Raw genomic sequence first — 19,434 nt, forward strand, 5'->3', positions numbered from 1 at the left:
CAACCTTTCCCCGCGCTGGTGTTTCAGCACTATCTCCCTTACTTGTGCTCAGCATAGGGTGACCAGATGTCCTGATTTTATAGGGACAGTCCTGATTTTTGGGTCTTTTTCTTATATAGGATCCTATTACACCCCACCCCCATCCTGATTTTTCACACTTGTCTGGTCACCCTAGCTCAGTGCCCCCCTCCCGCCTCAGTCACGTCTGCTGCATGAAGGGTCTGGGGTGCCCCTCTGGAGACGCTGAGGGGGGAGGGATATCATGCCCCTTCTCCTCGAAGCCGTGGGCAATTCCGTCTCCGGAGCAAGCCCATCCCCTGGCTTGTTTGCAGGTGCGGTGCAGAGGCGCTACACCTGCCGCCCGCCCAGCGCTGCGCCGCGCCGCCAGCCGCAGCCTGGCCGCCTTCTGGAACGTGGGCGGTGGCGGCGGCTGCATCACAAAGGCGCCCACGCCAGAGCGACCCCGGGCTGCGAGCGGTCCCGGCGCTGGAGAGGCCGCGGGGAGTCGGGAGTGGGCTGCAGCCGCCGCCATGGTCTCCGTCGGGACCAACACGGACCTCAAAGGGTGAGGAGGAGGAAGCGCGCCCAGCAGCTCCCCCACCCCCGTACCCGCCCCTCCCCCCGGCACTCCCGTGTCCGCATTTGGACAGAGCCAGCTTTAAAGAGGCTAATGGGGGTCACCCTGCTAATCTCTCAACCCGCCCCGAAGTGCCATCAGGCACCTCTCTGTCCCGCTGGCCCCTTCTCTGCCTAGTCCCTCCCACGTGTCTGAGGGAGCGGGGCGGCAGAGATTTCAGACTGGCACCGCAGCTGCTAGGGCTTTCCCCAGAGCAGGTACCTTCCAGCACCTAGCTTGGCCCTGCCTCAGACTGCCTGGTGTTAGCAGACACCCCTCCTTCTGTGGTTTGTTTTTAAACCCAGTAGACTGTTGCCATCCTCAGGGCAGGAAGCATCTTTGCCTGGGAAGTCTCAGGCAGGCCCCTTGTATTCCTGGGCTTACAGACAGAAATACAACCGTTCTCCTCTGCCCCAAGAAGCACCCCCATCATGGGGGCACCCTACACATAGAGTAGAGCACCAGGACCACACTCAGCCAGATGCAGACCCCAGGGTCCCACCACAAATGGAGAACTAACTCACAAACCATGCCCCTGCTAGCCCCCAGCTGTGTGTGTGTACAAAGCCAGCTCTGCTCCTATCTTGTGTCTGCATGGGGGTGAGGAGGGCATGCAGTGATTGGAAGCATAAGAAATCATGCTCCTCAATTTATGAGATCAAATTAATTTCTTTACTCTTATGCTAAATACGGAAGAAAAAATATTTGTTAGTTCAGCATAGTGTCCTAGGAAAACATGAAATTTCAGTTAGATGATAAGCTTGTCTGGCGGTAAGGGAAGAAGCAATATTTTTATTAATTATAATTATATTAAAGACTTTCCCCCTCTATGAATTATATGAACTTGTTTGTTTCAGTTAATAACCCAACCCAGTCTTCTGTCCTAACACTGTCACGCTGTCTTTTTTAAAATATTTTGTCCCACAGGCTTGTTCACTGCCATTTGCCGAAGTTATCGCGCAAACATGGGATGATTCCAACGCATTACGTGATGCCCTGGAAAGAAGACATGAAGAACAGGAAATTCACTTTAAAGGTAGTGGAACCAGAAAATATTTCCTCCTGTTAACAATATAATAGTGGCCTAATTTCTAAAGGTGCTGGGCACACACAGTTCCCATTGTCTTTGCTTCTGAAAATCTGGCCAGGCAACTGTATTTGCTGTTGTCTCTGCACCATCTTGCCGCTATTGGTGGAAGTAGATTTTACTCTGTAGCTTGTGACAGGTTTCAGAGTGGTAGCCGTGTTAGTCTGTATCAGCAGAAACAACAAGGAGTCCTTGTGGCACCTTAGAGACTAACAAATTATTTGGGCATAAGCTTTTGTGGGCTAGAACCCACTTCTTCAGATGCATGGAGTAGAAAATACAGAAGCAGGTGTATATATATATATATATATATATATTCATAGTACACGAAAAGATGGGAGTTGCCTTACCAGGTGGGGGGTCAGTCTAACGAAACAATTCAATTAACAGTAGAATACCAAGGGAGAAAAAATCACTTTTGTAGTGGTAATAAGGATGGCCCATTTCAAACAGTTGACAAGATGGTGTGAGTAATAGTAGGGGGAAATTAGTATGGTAATATTAGGTTTTGTAATGACCCATCCACTCCCAGTCTTTATTCAGGCCTAATTTAGAAACATAGAATCATAGAATATCAGGGTTGGAAGGGACCTCAGGAGGTCATCTAGATGGTGTCCAATTTGCAAATTAATTCCAGTTCTGCAGTTTCACATTGGAGTCTGTTTTTGAAGTTTTTTTGTTGAAGAATTGCCACTTTTAAGTCTGTTATTGAGTGGCCGTCCCCACGGTGGCGTCAACTGCTGCGGCTCCCCCATCGACTCCGCTTACTCCTCCTGCCGAGGTGGAGTACAGGCGTCAATTAGCGGATCGATTTATCGCGTCCAGATAAATCAATCCCCGATACATCAAACACTACCCGGTGATAGTAGTAATTACTATGGTGGTGCACCTCCACACTACCTTCCTTGGAGCTGTGATGTGCGTCCTCACCAGGAACACTTCCACCAACCTAAGAGGAGCAGTATGTGGAGCTGAGAACCCAGGCTCTCAGCTCTGTTGGCAGCTCTCTGCCAAGAGCCTGGCTACCCCACAGGCTCATACGCTCCCGGCAGGCTTTGCTCCGCTCCCTGTTACCCTCTGGAAGCAAGGGGAAGCCCTCTGGGCTTCTCACCCCAGTTCCTAGCCAAGAGCAGGGTTCATTCTTGCCCCAGCTCCCAGCCACCCAGCTCTCCAGAGGATGTAGGGGCAGCTGGGTTCTAGCTACCTGGCTTTCTTGTCAATTTACAGTTCCTGCCACAGACACTCCGTTGCCCTAACTACATCTACATAAGCCTTACGCCTCTTGTGGAGGTGGAATTATTATGTCAGTGTAGTAGGGCACTTACATCAGCGGGAGGAAGGCTGTAGTGTAGACACTGACATAATTAGGTCGATGTAAGCTGCCTTATCTCAACTGAACTGTGTAGTGTAGACCAGCCCTAAGTAGAAGAGGTTGAGATGTGTTCTTGAGGATGTTTCACTTTCCCAAGAAAAGCCATTCTCTCTCACACATTTTTGTTGAAGGAAACTGAGAAGCTGTAAGTTTATTTGCTCAAGACCGGCTATGTTATTAAAGGAATGAAAAGAAATATACAACGAGCATGATCAGCATAAAAGTGGCAAAAAATGAACCAAACTGTATATTTTTGTCTGTAAAGCACCAGACATGGGGTACATTTTAAACCATTCTCAAATTCAGAAACATTTAGACCCCTAAAATATTGACTAATATATTCCAGCTTGTCACTGTAATGTCACAGAAGGGACACTAGCTAAGGCTAAGATGTTTATTTTCAGTCATTAATAGCTTTCTCAAAATACTTCCTTTTAGGCTCAGATTTGTCATTCTTTGTTTCAGCCTTATGGTAAATTAAAAAAAAAACTGTTGAGCCTTTCTAGAACTATTAAAACAAGAAAAAAGATTTACTTCTTTTAAAAACTTTCTTATACTTTTTTTACATGCTTGGATAATTCAAACATTATTAATTGTTTTAAACTTCACACATGTATAAGTCCTTCCTGAGACAGGAGTGCTTTGCTAATCAATTTGCAAAGTTAGAAGTAATTAAAATTCACATATAATGAGTTACATTCATATTCCTTAGCTAAGTCCCAATCCTGCAGACAGGTGAGTATACTTTACCTATGAGTGTAATCACTTATTGAACTCATTGGCTGCTCCCATCAGTAAAGTTACTCTAGGTCATAAGTGTTTGCATGATAGGAGCCTAACAACTACAAAGTCTGATCTTCCAGACAGGCATAGTATACAGAAATATATATATATATATATATATATATATATATATATAATTATTCACATACACTCAAGTGAATGATTATGTACATATATGAACATTTAAAGAAATAAAAACAACAAGGAGTCCAGTGGCACCTTAAAGACTAACAGAAATATTTGAGGACACCATCAGAGGGCCCAACCATATCGGCCACACCATCAAGGGCTCATTCACCTGCACATCTACTAATGTTATATATGCCATCATGTGCCAGCAATGTCCCTCTGCCATGTACATTGGCCAAACCGGACAGTCCCTACGTAAAAGTATAAATGGACACAAATCGGACATCAGTAATGGTAACATACAAAAGCCAGTAGGAGAACACTTCAATCTCGGTGGACATTCTATAACAGATTTAAAAGTAGTCATACTTGAACAAAAAAACTTTAGAAACAGACTTCAAAGAGAAACAGCAGAACTAAAATTAATTTGCAAATTTAACACCATTAATTTGGGCTTCAATAGGGCTGGGAGTGGCTGGCTCATTACAAAAGCAGCTTTGCCTCTCCTGGAATTGACACCTCCTCATCTATTATTGGGAGTGGACTACATCCACCCTGATCGAATTGGCCCTGTCAACACTGGTTCTCCACTTGTGAGGTAACTCCCTTCTCTTCATGTGTCATTATATAATGCCTGCATCTGTAACTTTCACTCCATGCATCTGAAACTTTCACTCCATGCATCTGAAGAAGTGAGGTTTTTTACCCATGAAAGCTTATGCCCAAATATATCTGTTAGTCTTTAAGGTGCCACCAGACTCCTTGTTGTTTTTGTGGATACAGACTAACACGGCTTCCCCCTGATATTTAAAGAAATGTACCTGTGAAAGCCTATTAGATATGCACGTATGGGAATGTGTACCACATGTCTAACGCTCAATTCTGGTGTGGATTTATCCAGAAATGAGGAGGCTGGATACACAGTGTCAATTCACTACTGCCTGGCTTACGTGCATGCAAATGGGAGGCCCTTTGAAAATTTGGCCTAGAGCAGGCATGGCCGAACTGTGGCCTCCCGGAGCCCCCCATGCTCCCCCTTTTCTGCCTACCAGACTGGGGCGGAGGGAAGCTCAGGGCTTCTGCCCTGCAGTGGGGTGGTGGGACTAGGGGCTTCTGACAGAGATAACTGGTGCCTGCTGAGAAAGGAGGCACAATTTAAAGGTTTGCACCCCCTGTCCAATAGTTTGAGTCACTCCCCACCAGGCACACTTCCTCTCTTACCCTCAGCTGTCCCTCCTTGCAGCTCCCACATGTTAGCTCCCAGTGGAGAAACAGTGGCAAAGAGCTGGGAGCTGCAGGAAGGGGCCGCTGCTCTCCCTGCTGATCCTAGCTGTTTGCTGCTGCCTCTTCCCAGCTCCAGCTGCCGTACAGGGAGGGGACCCAGCAGCACCGTGGGATTGACTGGGGCCAGCAAACCCCCTGGCAAAAATCTGGGGGCATATGCATCGCCTCTGGCTTCTGCCCAGTGGGGAGGGGGATCTTGGGGCCTCAGCCTCACGGGGCACAGCTGCCGGGGCTTGAGGCTTCAGCAGGAGTGGGGCTTAAGCCCCAAGCCCTGGCAGGCATGCCCCAGCTCTCAAACTTCTGAAGACTGTTGTATGCGGCTCAGAAAGTCAGTAAGTTTGGCCACCCTGGCCTAGAGTTTTTGTTTTTTTTGCTTTCCTCTATTTACTGAGCCATCTGTTAATAGGTTGTTATATCAATTAGGGTTTTCAGTTAATAGTATAATTATTAAAGGAGTTCAGGCAAAAATGAGTTTTTCATAGGTAACCATTAGAATTTCTTTACACAGCATGCAGAGGTTGTTGGGATATATAGTGGTGCCACAGAAGATAGTCTGTTTTTGGAGCACAGAGAAAGACTTTGCCATGGAGAAGAAAGAAAACACATACGGGAGAAGATTCCTCAGGAAATAATGATTGCAGATATTCCCATATATTCTCATCTCTCCAGATACCAGAAGTCTGTGATTGCTCACGCATGGAGGATGAAACTCTGACCTGCTTTTTCTCTCAATACAGTCATGTTTGAACTGTATAGGCTATGAAGTTTAAATCTGCTGCAAGAAAAAACAGTGTGGTGCTTTTTTTTCCTCTTTAAAATAGAATTAACATGTTTTTAAAGTTGATTAGATGTTCTATTTGAAATGAAAAAAAAAATCTGTCTGCAATTTGACCTGCATATTTTTGATTAGGCAAGGGAGAATCTCAAAAGTTTCAGACTTCCCAGTTTGATTTAGATAAGCAGCATACAGACATTTGGATACTTATATGAAGTTTATACAAACCTTTGGACTCTACTTAGCTTTCCACCACCATCTCCAAGAGACTGGCTTCAACCCCACTCCTTATCCTCTATTGTTTTCTTGGAGAGAGTCCCACTGGCTGTCTACCAGCCCTCCTTACATCTTCTAAGGGTGACTAGCTAGCTTCCTCTCCTGGCTCTTCAGGGGCAGCTGGCTGGTTCACTTCCCTCTTCCTTTTGTTTAGGTGATAGTTGCATTCCTCCCCCTACCTCAAATGCTAGGCAGGTAGCAACATCAGGATCTGGAAATTCTCCAACTGATACTGTCGCAGCTGTTGTACTTAGTTCTAGGTCTGAATTGCTTGCAAGTATATTATAGTAAAAAGAAATTCCCATTATTGGCTGAAGGAGGAATTATGAGTTTACAAAGCCACTGAAATCATGGGGAAGTAAAGGAGACAAAATTTGGAGAAATACTAAAGGGCCATAAATTAAAAAGGTGCTGAAAGGCTGAACAAATATAAATGGAAATAAATAAATAAAATACATAAATGAGAACAGTTGGTTTCAGTCATACAGGATCTCTCTGTATGGAATCAATTCCACTTGTCAATCAAAAACAGATGCCATTAAAATGATTAAATTGAATTTTGCATTATAATGGCTCTTTATTCACAATTGCTTATTCTAAAAATGCCATAGGTTCAAACTTTAGAGAGTGAGAAATGGGGAAAAAAGAAAATGAAAAAACCTTTTAAATTTAAAAGCTGCTAAGTATTTATAAATGTTCTGGGATAAAAAACATACTTTCCACATAACCAGTTTTGTTTATATTTCACATCTGCTGAAAGGAAGACAATTAAGAGATTTTGGGCTTGCCATTTTTATACGCTAATAGCATTTAAAAAAAAATACATTGAAGTGTAATTTTAAAATATTGCTCTCTTCACAAATACATTTTATTTCAAATTGTGATTAAATCTAAACATTATAACACTTTCTGCTCTGGGTTGAAGAGTTCCCCCCACATCTAGATCAAAAGCAGAAAGGAGCTGTCTTCAAAGCCTAAGTACTTATAAATTAAAATATAAAGTCACCATGAGCAAATGAGCAGTAGGGTTTCAAGAACATTTTTATACATAGTTAAAATGTGCTCAATATTTTGTGTCTAGAAATATTAATCACAAAATAGTGTTTTTCACCCTAAGTGATTCCAAATCTGAAATACTTTCATTTATAATTTTTTTTAGAAAAAATATAACATTACATTTGTATTGCTTACGGCTTTTCCCTTCAGAGCTACTGTAGTTGTGGATAAAATCTGCAGCTGATATAATTTTCTTTTATAGATAAGGAAATAAAAATATCACTAAAGCATCACTCCCAAAAGCTATGAGTCAGACTGACGCCCTGCGCCATCAGCACACCGGGACTGTAAAAGGCTTGCAGCTGGTTAGAAGGAGAATGTCCCTGATAATGAGCATTGTGCTGGGCTGCCATAAGCAGCTCTACTCAACTCCCCACCCCCTTGTGCCCGGGTACAGGGTGTGTGTCAGAGATGGCGGCATGTAGTGCTGTGTTAATTTTGATGGAATAAATGGGCCCAGAGAGTCAAAGGTGTTAACATAGCCCTATGACTGTACAACGCTAAACAATTAAATGTTTTTTGGGGGGTTGAATACAGAGACTTTGGCTTGCTTAATTCCATGGCAACTACCACCATTACATATCTTTATTAAAGATACAGAAAAAGAAGAATAAATAATTTGAAATGTGAAGTATTAAGTAAGGTTTTCATTTTAACAATATTCCTTTTTCCCCTTCACTCTAACTGTAGAGCGTTTCTGTAGGGGAAACTGCCTGTTAGACAGGTTTTTTAGATGGTATTATAGATTTTAACAACTATCCTTCTTGGGGAAAAGAGAAAATTAGCTGAGATGATCTGGTGCTGTTGCAACCTGATTCTGCTTCCTTTAAAACAAACAAACAAAATAACCCAAATGTACACAGAAAGGGACAGAAAAGAACAGTGATATTAAATGTAGTTCCTGTCTTTGGTACTGACTCTTACTTGCAATTTCATGGCTAAAAAAATAGACAAGGCACCCCATCTTATTAGCCAACTAAGACCTATCAAACTTGTACCAGCATTGAGCTGTATAAGGGGGGGATCGATCTAAGTTACACAACTTCAGCTACATGAATAACATAGCTGAAGTCGACGTACTTAAATCGACTTACTGTGGTGTCTTCACCACGGTGAGTTGACTGCTGCCACTCCCGTCAACTCCGCCTGCGCCTCTCGTGGTGGTGGAGTACAGGAGTCAACGGGAGAGTGCTCGGGGATCGATTTATCATGTCTAGACTAGACGTGATAAATCAACTCCTCCCCCCGAATCGATCGCTGCCCGCCGATCCAGCGGGTAGTGTAGACATACCCTGACATTGCTTTTAGCTACCTCTTGGGTCACAGGCTCACGGCAGTGTTGCAAAAGAGACAGTCTTGGCCAGCTAAACTAGACTTTCTTTAAACAGAAGGCAAAAAGAGAGAGAGAAAAGAAAAGACATAAGGTGGGGAAAGAAAATGATGTGGAAGGGATGAGGGTAGTGGGTAAGTGACAACAGGAACTCAAGTGTCACATCCCAGGTGGTATTCAGGATTTAGTGGAATCCACTGGAAGTGGTAGGGTGACCAGACGTCCTGATATTATCGGGACAGTCCTGATTTTAGGGGACTTGTCCTGCATCCCGACCTTACATCGGTCAGGATGCTCTTTGTCCCGATATTGGGGACCGTCTGGACTGCAGCCGCGGCACCGCAGCTGGGGCGCCGCCACTCACCACTCTCTGGGGCAGTTCCCAGTGCCCGCATGCTGCAGGGGGCAGGCCTTGCAGGTGCCAGGAGCAAGCAGAGAGACCTCTGCCCCTACCCACCGAACCCAACCCGACCCGCAACCCTAGGAGCCAGAGGGACCAGCTTGCCGGATGCTTCCCAGGACAGGAGTTGCCCCAGGTGAGCACCACTGAGAGTCCCCACCTCGTCCCTGGCAGGTCTCTCTGGATCTTAGTGTGAGGCGGCTCTGCATGCTGCCGGCGCCTGCAAGCCCCGCTCCACGGCTCCGGCAGCTCCCACTGGCACTTTTCCCGGCCAATGGAAGCCACGGAGCTCGTGCTTGTGGTGGGCGCAGCACATGGAGAGTCTGGAGACTCCCCTCGCCACTCTCATCCTAGGAGCCAGAGACCTCCCAGCAGGGCTGGTGAGTGCGGCCAGGGAAGGGGGCAGGGTGTGATGGAGTGAGTGCCTGGGAGGTGTGTGTGGGGTGCTGGGCTGTGAGGGTGTGGAGGGCGCTGGGCAGTGGAGGAGGTTTGTGTGTGTCAGGGCACTGGGCAGTGGGGGGGTCTGTGTGGGGCATTGTGTAGTTGTGGTGGTGGGGCTCTGGGGAAGGGCACTGGGAGGGAGGGAGGGAGGGGAAATCTGTGTGTATTGGGAAACTAGTGAGTGGGGGGTTCTGAGTGGTGCTGGGCAGCTGTGGTGGGGCTGTGGGCAGGGGGGCACTGGGCGGGGGTGTGTGCACAGCACTGTGCATTTGTGGTGGAAGGACTGTAGGGGGGCTCTGGGCATTGGGATCCAGGCGGCGCTGGGCAGAGGAGCTGTGTGGCGCAGCATGGGCCCATCCCCAACAGGAAGGGGCACGCTGGTAGCACAGGTACAGGCGGACACATGTGCCTCTGGCTCTGGTCGGGGCTGTGCACTGTGTCTGTCTGTCGTCCCAGCCTCCTCCACCCCCCGCTTGCCCAATGTGTCCTGAAGGGTAGGGATAGGATACAGAGGGACCTAGACAAATTAGAGGATTGGGCCAAAAGAAATATGAGGTTCAACAAGGACAAGTGCAGAGTCCTGCACTTAGGACAGAAGAATCCCATGCACTGCTACAGATAGGGACCGAATGGCTGGGCAGCAGTTCTGCAGAAAAGGATCTAGCGGTTACGGTGGACAAAAAGCTGAATATGAGTCAACAGTGTGCCCTTGTTGCCAAGAAGGCTAATGGCATTTTGGGTTGTATAAGTAGGGGCATTGCCTGCAGATCAAGGGATGTGATCATTCCCCTCTATTCAGCACTGGTGAGGCCTCATTTGAAGTACTGTGTCCAGTTTTGGGCCCCACACTACAAGAAGGATGTGGATAAATTGGAGAGAGTCCAGCGGAGGGCAACAAAAATGATTAGGGAGCTGGAGCACATGACTTATGAGGAGAGGCTGAGGGAACTGGGATTGTTTAGTCTGCAGAAGAGAAGAATGAGGGGGGATTTAATAGCTGCTTTCAACTACCTGAAAGGGGGTTCCAAAGAGGATGGATCTAGACTGTTCTCAGTGGTAGCAGATGACAGAACAAGGAGTAATGGTCTCAAGTTGCAGAGGGGGAGGTTTAGGTTGGACATTAGGAAAAACTTTTTCACTAGTAGGGTGGTGAAGAACTGGAATGGGTTACCTAGGGAGGTGGTGGAATCTCCTTCCTTAGAGGTTTTTAAGGTCAGGCTTGACAAAGCCCTGGCTGGGATGATTTAGTTGGGTTTGGTCCTGCTTTGAGCAGGGGGTTGGACTAGATGACCTCCTGAGGTCCCTTCCAACCCTGAGATTCTATGATTTCACTCTTGCGATCTGGTCACCCTAGGAAGCGGTCCCCTGTCTCTGGCCCAGTCTAGTCTGAACATCTTTCAGGATCACAATGATAAAGGCCCAGAATGTCAGGGTGGATCCCAGATCCTCAAGAGATAGTGGGAGCAGCTGACATGGTGAACCTTGCCCTTCAGTCCAACTGTCCCCAGTGTTTTTCACACACCCACCCAAGGTCTTTTTTTAAGGACCCCAAAAGGTAGTGATGGGTGCAATAGTCTATCCCCTCATTATTTGCTCCACCAATTAGACCTAGTTTCCAATGCACCAGTGTTAGGCCATTAATTTCCAGTTCCATTCTCCTTTTGTTTACCAGTCATGATCTCAACACAATCCTTGGGTTGCATCAGTAGACTTTTTAATTTGAACTCATTCAGTCTGTCTTTAACTTTTACTGACCTGTATAAAGAATTGTATATCACAGGCTGAGCTGGACCTTTGTTACCTTGAACAGCTTAGAGTACAGGCATCTGCACAACAGTAGGGCATAACATTATGGGCATTCTAGGTAGCATGGCTGCCCATAGGCAGTCCAGGAGAGGCTGCTGTAATTTAGGGCACCTCCGGGTTGCCTAAGTTACTCCAAAGGCTATTTCAGTAGCATTTCAGCCCCTGAAGCAGCCCAGAATCAAATGAGGGGTAGAATTAACATTGCATAGGTAAGCTTAATTCTGGCATTTCTGAACTGTTGAGTGCTTGACTTTGCAACCTTAGTGCTTTTTTAATGTAAGTTTCTGTGTGTAATTTATTTTAAGACGTGGTTATTAGATACACAGTCTAATTGGTTTTGTAGTCTGATTTCTTTGCATTTGAAGTCAAGCTTTTGAAGAGACGCCATCATCTTCAGGGCTCCCAAAAGTGTCACCTATCATATATCTGTTGTGCCATATTCTTCGTGTTCTAAATGACTTTTTATTTTTAATTCACTCATTGGTCACTAAGAAATGCAATGAGGGGAAAATAAAATGTCACTATTAGATGTGATCACACCAAATTACAATAAACCTGTATATTCTGCAAGTGAAGGGGACCCAGAGAGAAAGCGGTTAAGACAGTGAATGGACCCAACATGTCCCAGCTGGTAGAGTACTACTGCTGGGCCACAGGGATGGGCTTGCTTGTCTGGGGACTATAGTTGAAGACAGAGTAATAACAAAATGCTTCTCTCATATTTTAATTTTGGTCCTGAAGCTCTTTAATATAACGGTGAAGAAACAGTGAAGAAAAAAATAACGCTATATAACGTTTAGGCCTGGATCCTGTCAGGGGTCAGTAGACATACAGCTCATTGCAAGACTGCATCCATAGTGACGAACAAACCTGTCTTAGTAGCATCAGGGTCTTGAAGGAAAAAGTTGACTTCAGAAGAAAGTCCTTCCCTATTCAATGCTCTCTTTGGACCATATTGTCCCTAGCCTTATGCTGGGGTTGAAGGATGAGTGTATAACAAATTTTTCCCACTCCTTGCATAAGCCACCTAAGGACAGGCAAAATTGTAGCCCCTGCATTCACAGCAACACAGGGGCTGCTCCATCTTTACTCTGCTGAGGGCACATGACACCCTAAAAGGGCTTGAGAGGAGGTGGAGCCATGCCTTTGTTCCCCTTATGCACCAGCCTGTGGAGCTGGCCTCACAAGATACATCCTACAATGGGATGTAGTAACAGATGTGTAATCTCTACCCAGGAGTTCCAGGGAGGCATTCACATGTACCTGTTAAATGGGTTATTAGATGTCCACCTACATCCTTCTGCTCCTTCTTGAGTTATTGGGCCTAATGAATGGCCATTAACCTACCATTAACCAGCTGAGGAGGATTTCCTCTGCCTAGGAGAATTGTCAGTTGCCACAAAGATACCAGAGTGCCTCTGATACCTCTAGCACCAGCTCCTAGAATATGGGACATGGCTCAGAAAAAGGAAATGTGACTAGAGCTCTTCTACACATGTCTGATTTGAAGCTGTGAGTAGCTAGGTGTAAAATAGAGCCCTGTAGCAACTCAATTTTATGATGAGGCCCAGACCGAGAGTTTTGCCTTTTCCCTTCACCCCCTCTCTGGTTTTACAGTGAGCACAGCTCAGCCAAACCATAAAAATCTGCCCATTAAGTTAAGGGCAACAGATAGGATCCCTATACTAGTGATTGTGCTGGTGGACTGTGTTGCTATGGGACAAGTCTTGTATCCTCTTATGCATCCATTTCCCAATCTGTTAAAAAGGGTATGTAATAACTACCTCCGTGGAATAGTAGCAGGGTTAAATAGTTACGGCTGGTAAAGCACTTAACAATGAGTGCTCCAGTTTTGCCAAATTAATATTTGATGGTAGCAATTATATTTCATTTTCTTTTTTCTTAAGCTGGCAAGAAGCAGGCTCTGCTTTTCTTATACAATCATCACTCTGTCATTTTAAATCTGCATGCTTTTTTTCCTGTTAGTAAATTGCTTAGTATTTCTTGTATTATTTTTTATTTGATTTTGCTATTCTGAGCTGTCTGTTGTCTGCTAACTGCTCAATTTCTCATGTTTTCAGTCCCCCCCACCCCACATAAGAAGGACTCAGGATTAGTTTGCTTGAGAGAACATCCTTAGTTGCATAAGAATCTCTGCTTCTTTAGTGAAGTCATTCATTATCTTCAGCATGAACTTCAGAGGTGGCTTTAACCTCTTGTAAGATCAAGGTGTCATTTTTGTGATGAGTTATTCATGCTCCAGCTCTGTATTGTAGTGGGTTTGGTTGGGTGGTCATTTCTGGACAGATCAGAATGTGCTCAGCCACAGAAAAAGACTCAATGTCACATTTCTGTACTAGTAAACAAAACATTTTAAAAATTGCTCTTATTGTCAAAACACTTCTAACTGGAGTAAGAGCAACATCTGGAGTACAGGTGAGGAATCTCCCACAGATGAAGTTGTCTCAAACATCTACACAATTCTTTTTAATTTAACATCTCTTTCTCTTTCCTCTATGCCTCCATATTACAAATTGGCTGCATTCTTTCCTTCCCTAGATTTATGAGGTAGTCAAAGGTGTCTATTCTCCCAACTTAGCCAAACGGAAGTGGAGCAAATTAATGCCTGAGTTCTGCAGCTGCAATGAAAGCTGTACATTCTCCTGCCTAGTCTATGGGGTGAGCCTTGGGAAGAGGATGGGGCCCAAACAAGCAGAAGAGGCTGAGGTCTCCCCAACCAACATATCCAGCTAACTGTATGGAAGGACTTTCCCCCAATCCCCAGCCATGGCAGCACAGCTCTGAGCTCTGCAGCTGTCACTGGCAGCATTAATTCACCATGAGTTTTCCTGCAGACAGGCTCAGAGTTTTCAGTGGGGGCTTGCCAATCGGTCTGGCTCCACGACAGTTTCTTCCTCCACCTCCCTTCCTTCTCCTCTGGTTCTGTGCACTTTCTCATGCACCCCAGGGACATGTGGATCATTTGCAGAGGTGATCTCACAAGCAGAGAGGAACCGTGATCCATTTAGCCATCTTTCCTGTACACAAGATCTATGTCCAGACAGATTTACAATCTCTGAGACAGAGATTAATGGATTGGACCATGGTGGCTTATAAAGATGATACTTTGGAAATATTTGAGGCTGCCATCTTGGACTCTGAAATTTAAGCTTCCTCCTTGTGAAATGGAGCTAATAATGCTGCTTACCCACATTCTTAAAGAGAATTGAGATCTATAAATAAATAAGTTTTAAGTCATTATATTATTATCACTAAAAGAAATTGGCTTATAAGGAGAAGAGAGAGAACTCTGCATCTTTAATATTGTAAAATGCTTAGATACGATGATGATTGCTATAGAAACACAAATAAAATAAAATAAAATAGACATAACTCAAAGGAAAATGATGACTGCCATCAGGGGAAGATGGAAAGAACAGAATAAGGAGAAAGGGAAAGCTTCTCTAGGGAGCATTATTTTCCCAGGTACAAATCATTTCATTTGTATTTGTTTCACATTTTTCTTGGGTTTTCACTGTTTTTTAATTTATTTATCTATTACCTTTGCAGTTGGGCAGCAAAGTTGTATAGATAGCCCCAGAGATGAAAGTATGATGAAAAATTAATTCAACAAGTAAATTTTGAGAGAGAATTTAAAGGAAGCAAATAAGGTGAATTACACAGGGAGCTGTGGCTGCCCTTTTCTCCAGATATCCCACATTTGCTGCCATACTGCTGCAGCGCCATTGGTACTAGCAGTGCCATGAGCACTAGTATAAACTCACTACCAGTGTCATATTATTATTGTATTTATTTGTATTATCATAACACCAAGGGCTCCAGTGATGGCCCAGTACCCCAGTGTTTTAGGTGCTGGACAAACACAGAATTGTTCAATAACTCTGCTCAGAAAGCATAGTGTTAAAATGTCTGTGGCTGATCTGCTCTCTTGCTCCCAGGGTTGTTAGCACCAATGGAGCTGCAGTGGTATTTCAGCAAAAGTGGAAGGTGTAGACAAGGCCATTGAGAAGCAGGCTATTCCAGGCACTGGGGAGGCAGCTACTGGATAAAGCATGGAATCATGACTAGACAGAGACAACAGTTGATTTAAGGCCACATACAATTTTTTTCATATTTGTGTTGAAAAAGTAATTTTCTTTTACAAACTTTGCTACTGCTAAGAAAGAAAATGTTACCCACCTGTTCTTTTTGTTTGTATATGCATTTGTGTTCCTTGACATGTAAGTGTGTCTCCAGAATCTTGCAACCCATGCACCATGGCATTTGTCCCTCAGTGTCCTCATTTCCTACAGAAGGATGAGCTTGATCACCTTTAACTAGAGATAAGTCTGAGCTGCAATATTTAGTTCCAAATCCTGATTTCAAATACCTCAAAGTCTCAGAGGGGTAGCCGTGTTAGTCTGGTTCTGTAGAAGCAGCAAAGAATCCTGTGGCACCTTATAGACTAACAGATGTTTTGCAGCATGAGCTTTCGTGGGTGAATACCCACTTCTTCGGATGCAAGCAGTGGAAATTTCCAGGGGCAGGTTTGTATACATAAGCAAGCAAGAAGCAGGCTAGAGATAACGAGGTTAGATCAATCAGGGAGGATGGGGCCCTGTTCCAGCAGCTGAGGTGTGAAAACCAAGGGAGGAGAAACTGGTTCTGTAATTGGCAAGCCATTCACAGTCTTTGTTTAGTCCTAAACTGATGGTGTTAAATTTGCAAATGAATTGGAGCTCAGCAGTTTCTCTCTGGAGTCTGGTCCTAAAGTTTTTTTGCTGGAGGATGGCCACCTTAAAATCTGCTATTGTGTGGCCAGGGAGGTTGAAGTGTTCTCCTACAGGTTTTTGTATATTGCCATTCCTAATGTCTGATTTGTGTCCATTTATCCTTTTTCTTAGAGACTGTCCAGTTTGGCCGATGTACATAGCAGAGGGGCATTGCTGGCATATGATGGCATATATTACATTGGTGGACGTGCAGGTGAATGAACCGGTGATGGTGTGGCTGATCTGGTTAGGTCCTGTGATGGTGTTGCTGGTGTAGATATGTGGGCAGAGTTGGCATCGAGGTTTGTTGCATGGGTTGGTTCCTGAGCTAGAGTTACTATGGTGCGGTGTGCAGTTGCTGGTGAGAATATGCTTCAGGTTGGCAGGTTGTCTGTGGGCGAGGACTGGCCTGCCACCCAAGGCCTGTGAAAGTGTGGGATCATTGTCCAGGATGGGTTGTAGATCCCTGATGATGCGGTGGAGGGGTTTGAGCTGGGGACTGTATGTGATGGCCAGTGGAGTCCTGTTGGTTTCTTTCTTGGGCTTCAACCTCCCTGGCCACACAATAGCAGATTTTAAGGTGGCCATCCTCCAGCAAAAAAACTTTAGGACCAGACTCCAGAGAGAAACTGCTGAGCTCCAATTCATTTGCAAATTTAACACCATCAGTTTAGGACTAAACAAAGACTGTGAATGGCTTGCCAATTACAGAACCAGTTTCTCCTCCCTTGGTTTTCACACCTCAGCTGCTGGAACAGGGCCCCATCCTCCCTGATTGATCTAACCTCGTTATCTCTAGCCTGCTTCTTGCTTGCTTATATATACAAACCTGCCCCTGGAAATTTCCACTGCTTGCATCCGAAGAAGTGGGTATTCACCCACGAAAGCTCATGCTGCAAAACATCTGTTAGTCTATAAGGCCTGGTCTACACTAGGACTTTAATGGCAGGTGGAGTACAGTGCACCACTCTGTTGGCGCTCTGGACAGCAGTCCGAGCTTGGATTCTCTGGCCAGCCACAGGAAATGACCCGCGAAAATTTGAATTCATTTTCCTGTCTGGGCGGTTTGAATCTGACGTTCTGGTGCAATCCCAGACTAGAAAGAGGTCCCCAGCATGGACAAGTCCAGGATCTGATCGCTGTGAGAAGGTCTCTAAAGCCATGAAAGACAAAGGATACAGCGGATGCGATGCAGTGCGGCGTGAAAGTGAAGGACCTAAGACAAGGGTATCAAAAAGTCAGCCCCAGACATGCGGCACTGCATGCCATTCTAGGTGGGTCTGCCACCAGTGCCCCACCAGTGACGGTGGACTCTGTTCGCCGATGGGAAGATGAGGAAGGGTCTTTAGTGACAGCCAGGATCTCTTCATCACCCTCACAGAGATCGGAATCAGGGAAGGATCATAAGTGCTACAAACAGGGAAACATTTATTTTTAAGAAACAGGGATTTATATAAAAATAGAAATACTATATAAACATTTTTAAATATGAAACTAAACAAACAGCAGGTCTACACAAACAGCAATGGAGCAATAGTCCTCTGGGGATATTTCAAAAAGCTCTCAGAGAGCAGCTGGAAAAGCCTCAGCAAGAGGTTTCTTGGGAGAGGTGCTTATGCCATCCTCAGGTAGAGGGGACCATCGCCTACGAGCATGGCAGCGTAGGGTCCTGGTCTGTGCAGGGCTTCTATTAACATCCGCTCTCTACGCCCCAGGGTGATGTCGTTGTGGAAGTGCTGCATCTAATTAGTGGAATTAGTGTACTGTTACTATTGTGCATGGTAGACTTTTACTTTGCATAAGAATGACCTCGCTTAACAGAGTTTTACTTTGCATAAGAATGACAACAGAGTTTTACTTTGCATAAGAATGACCTCGCTTAACAGAGTTTTACTTTGCATAAGAATGACAACAGCCACTTGTGGCAGGCCTCAGAGGAAAAGCATACAGGGTCTTTCCGTTCACTGGCGGGAGATGCATCTTTTCTGCTTTGCACATTGCCTCCAGCAGGAGAGCACAGCTAAGCACTAACTGATAAGCACTCTGTACTGTAAGGCTTACCAGGACTTTGTGCAAGAGGATGCAGCTATCTTTCAGTGCAATGGCGCCGCCAATGAGAGCGTATTCGAAATCTCGGACTAGTTCTGAGATCTCCTGAGACTTGGTTCCCTCTTTGGTCTTGTTCACTGAAACTGACTAGACTGTGTTTACTGTTGGCAAACATGTATGTGTTCAAGGAAATCACCTACTTTTTCACATCACACAGCCTCCTTCCCGGACTGCCCGCCATCCAAAGAAAAAGACAAGGGACGACATGTTCCAGGAACTGATGGCCAGCTCCAGAGCGGAGGCGGCAGAGCAGAGACAGTCGAGGAGAGCCTGTGTCAGCAGCATCGCACACACCTGGAACGGGAGGATAGGTGGCGGCAGGAAGACCAGCAGGCGACTCAAACGCTGCTTGGTCTCGGCGCCTTGTAGATGTTCTGCAAGACCGCAGTCAGGAGGAGAGAGCCCCTGCAGTGCATCTGCAACCGCCCCAACGCCAAGAAGTCCTGTCCCCCTCACCCAAAGTGACAAGACGGAGGTGAGAACTGTCCCTGCACACAGCACACCGATAATGTTAGAGACAACTGTTGTAAATTTGTACAAGCTCTTTCTTTACAGCATCAACCAGTCCCAACTCCAAGTTCAAACCCCCCACTGTGTATTACATTATTAAAAGCGGTTTGGTGTTACTGACTGTTTCCGTCACGTTTCTGGTGTCAGAAGACTTTCTGTTGTTCTGTGGGGTAATGGTAAGGTCACTGCATAGCCCACAGTGCCATGCTACAGACTTGGCTGCAGGGTCAACTGCAGGGCACACACAGACTGCAGTCACTAGGCACCAGGGACAGTCTGTGTGGTGTATGCTGCCCGGGTCTTTCCTTGAGGTGTATGCTTGTGCAGGGTCCTGGTGCCTGACATCCCGAATGTAAAGGCAGGCTTCCTTCACATGCATTTGGACCGTAGTCACGATCCTCCCCGGTGCCCCGAGCCCCAAAAATAGACCTCATCCAGGGGCAGATACTCACCCTTACCCCACACCCCTCACCTTCCAACGCCCAAACCCACAGCCGTCATGGTAACTTCCTGCAAACCCACCCATCAGTGCACACCTTAACCAGCACAGAATGCTTCCATGTTTCAACGAATAAACAGAAATGCAAAGTCAACGAAAGATTTATTATTAATTACTAAAACATGTCCTTAGTTTTAAAACGTCCTTGGGAAGTGGGGAAAACTTGGTTTATGATCAGGCTCTCTTAAA

General features: G+C 45.4%; 1 protein-coding gene across 1 annotated transcript; it reads left to right on the forward strand.

The window, feature by feature from the left end:
* The first annotated feature begins 411 nt into the window (after positions 1-411).
* Positions 412-6,059, forward strand: TEX43 (testis expressed 43). The gene is made up of 3 exons (XM_039545213.1): positions 412-565; positions 1,544-1,652; positions 5,780-6,059. Exons 1-3 carry the CDS (start codon positions 531-533, stop codon positions 5,984-5,986), a joined length of 351 nt encoding a protein of 116 aa, XP_039401147.1. The 5' UTR covers positions 412-530; the 3' UTR covers positions 5,987-6,059.
* The last annotated feature ends 13,375 nt before the right edge of the window (positions 6,060-19,434 follow it).

The sequence above is a fragment of the Mauremys reevesii genome, linkage group 6 (genome assembly GCF_016161935.1).
Source record: "Mauremys reevesii isolate NIE-2019 linkage group 6, ASM1616193v1, whole genome shotgun sequence".
NCBI classification, from domain to species: Eukaryota; Metazoa; Chordata; order Testudines; family Geoemydidae; genus Mauremys; species Mauremys reevesii.

Excerpts from the sequence above, each read along its gene's own strand:
- TEX43 (XM_039545213.1), top strand. The coding sequence starts at position 531 with ATGGTCTCCGTCGGGACCAACACGGACCTCAAAGG. Across the intron at positions 566-1,543 it reads ACCAACACGGACCTCAAAGG|GCTTGTTCACTGCCATTTGC; the intron begins GTGAGGAGGAGG and ends TTTGTCCCACAG. Across the intron at positions 1,653-5,779 it reads ACAGGAAATTCACTTTAAAG|CATGCAGAGGTTGTTGGGAT; the intron begins GTAGTGGAACCA and ends TTCTTTACACAG.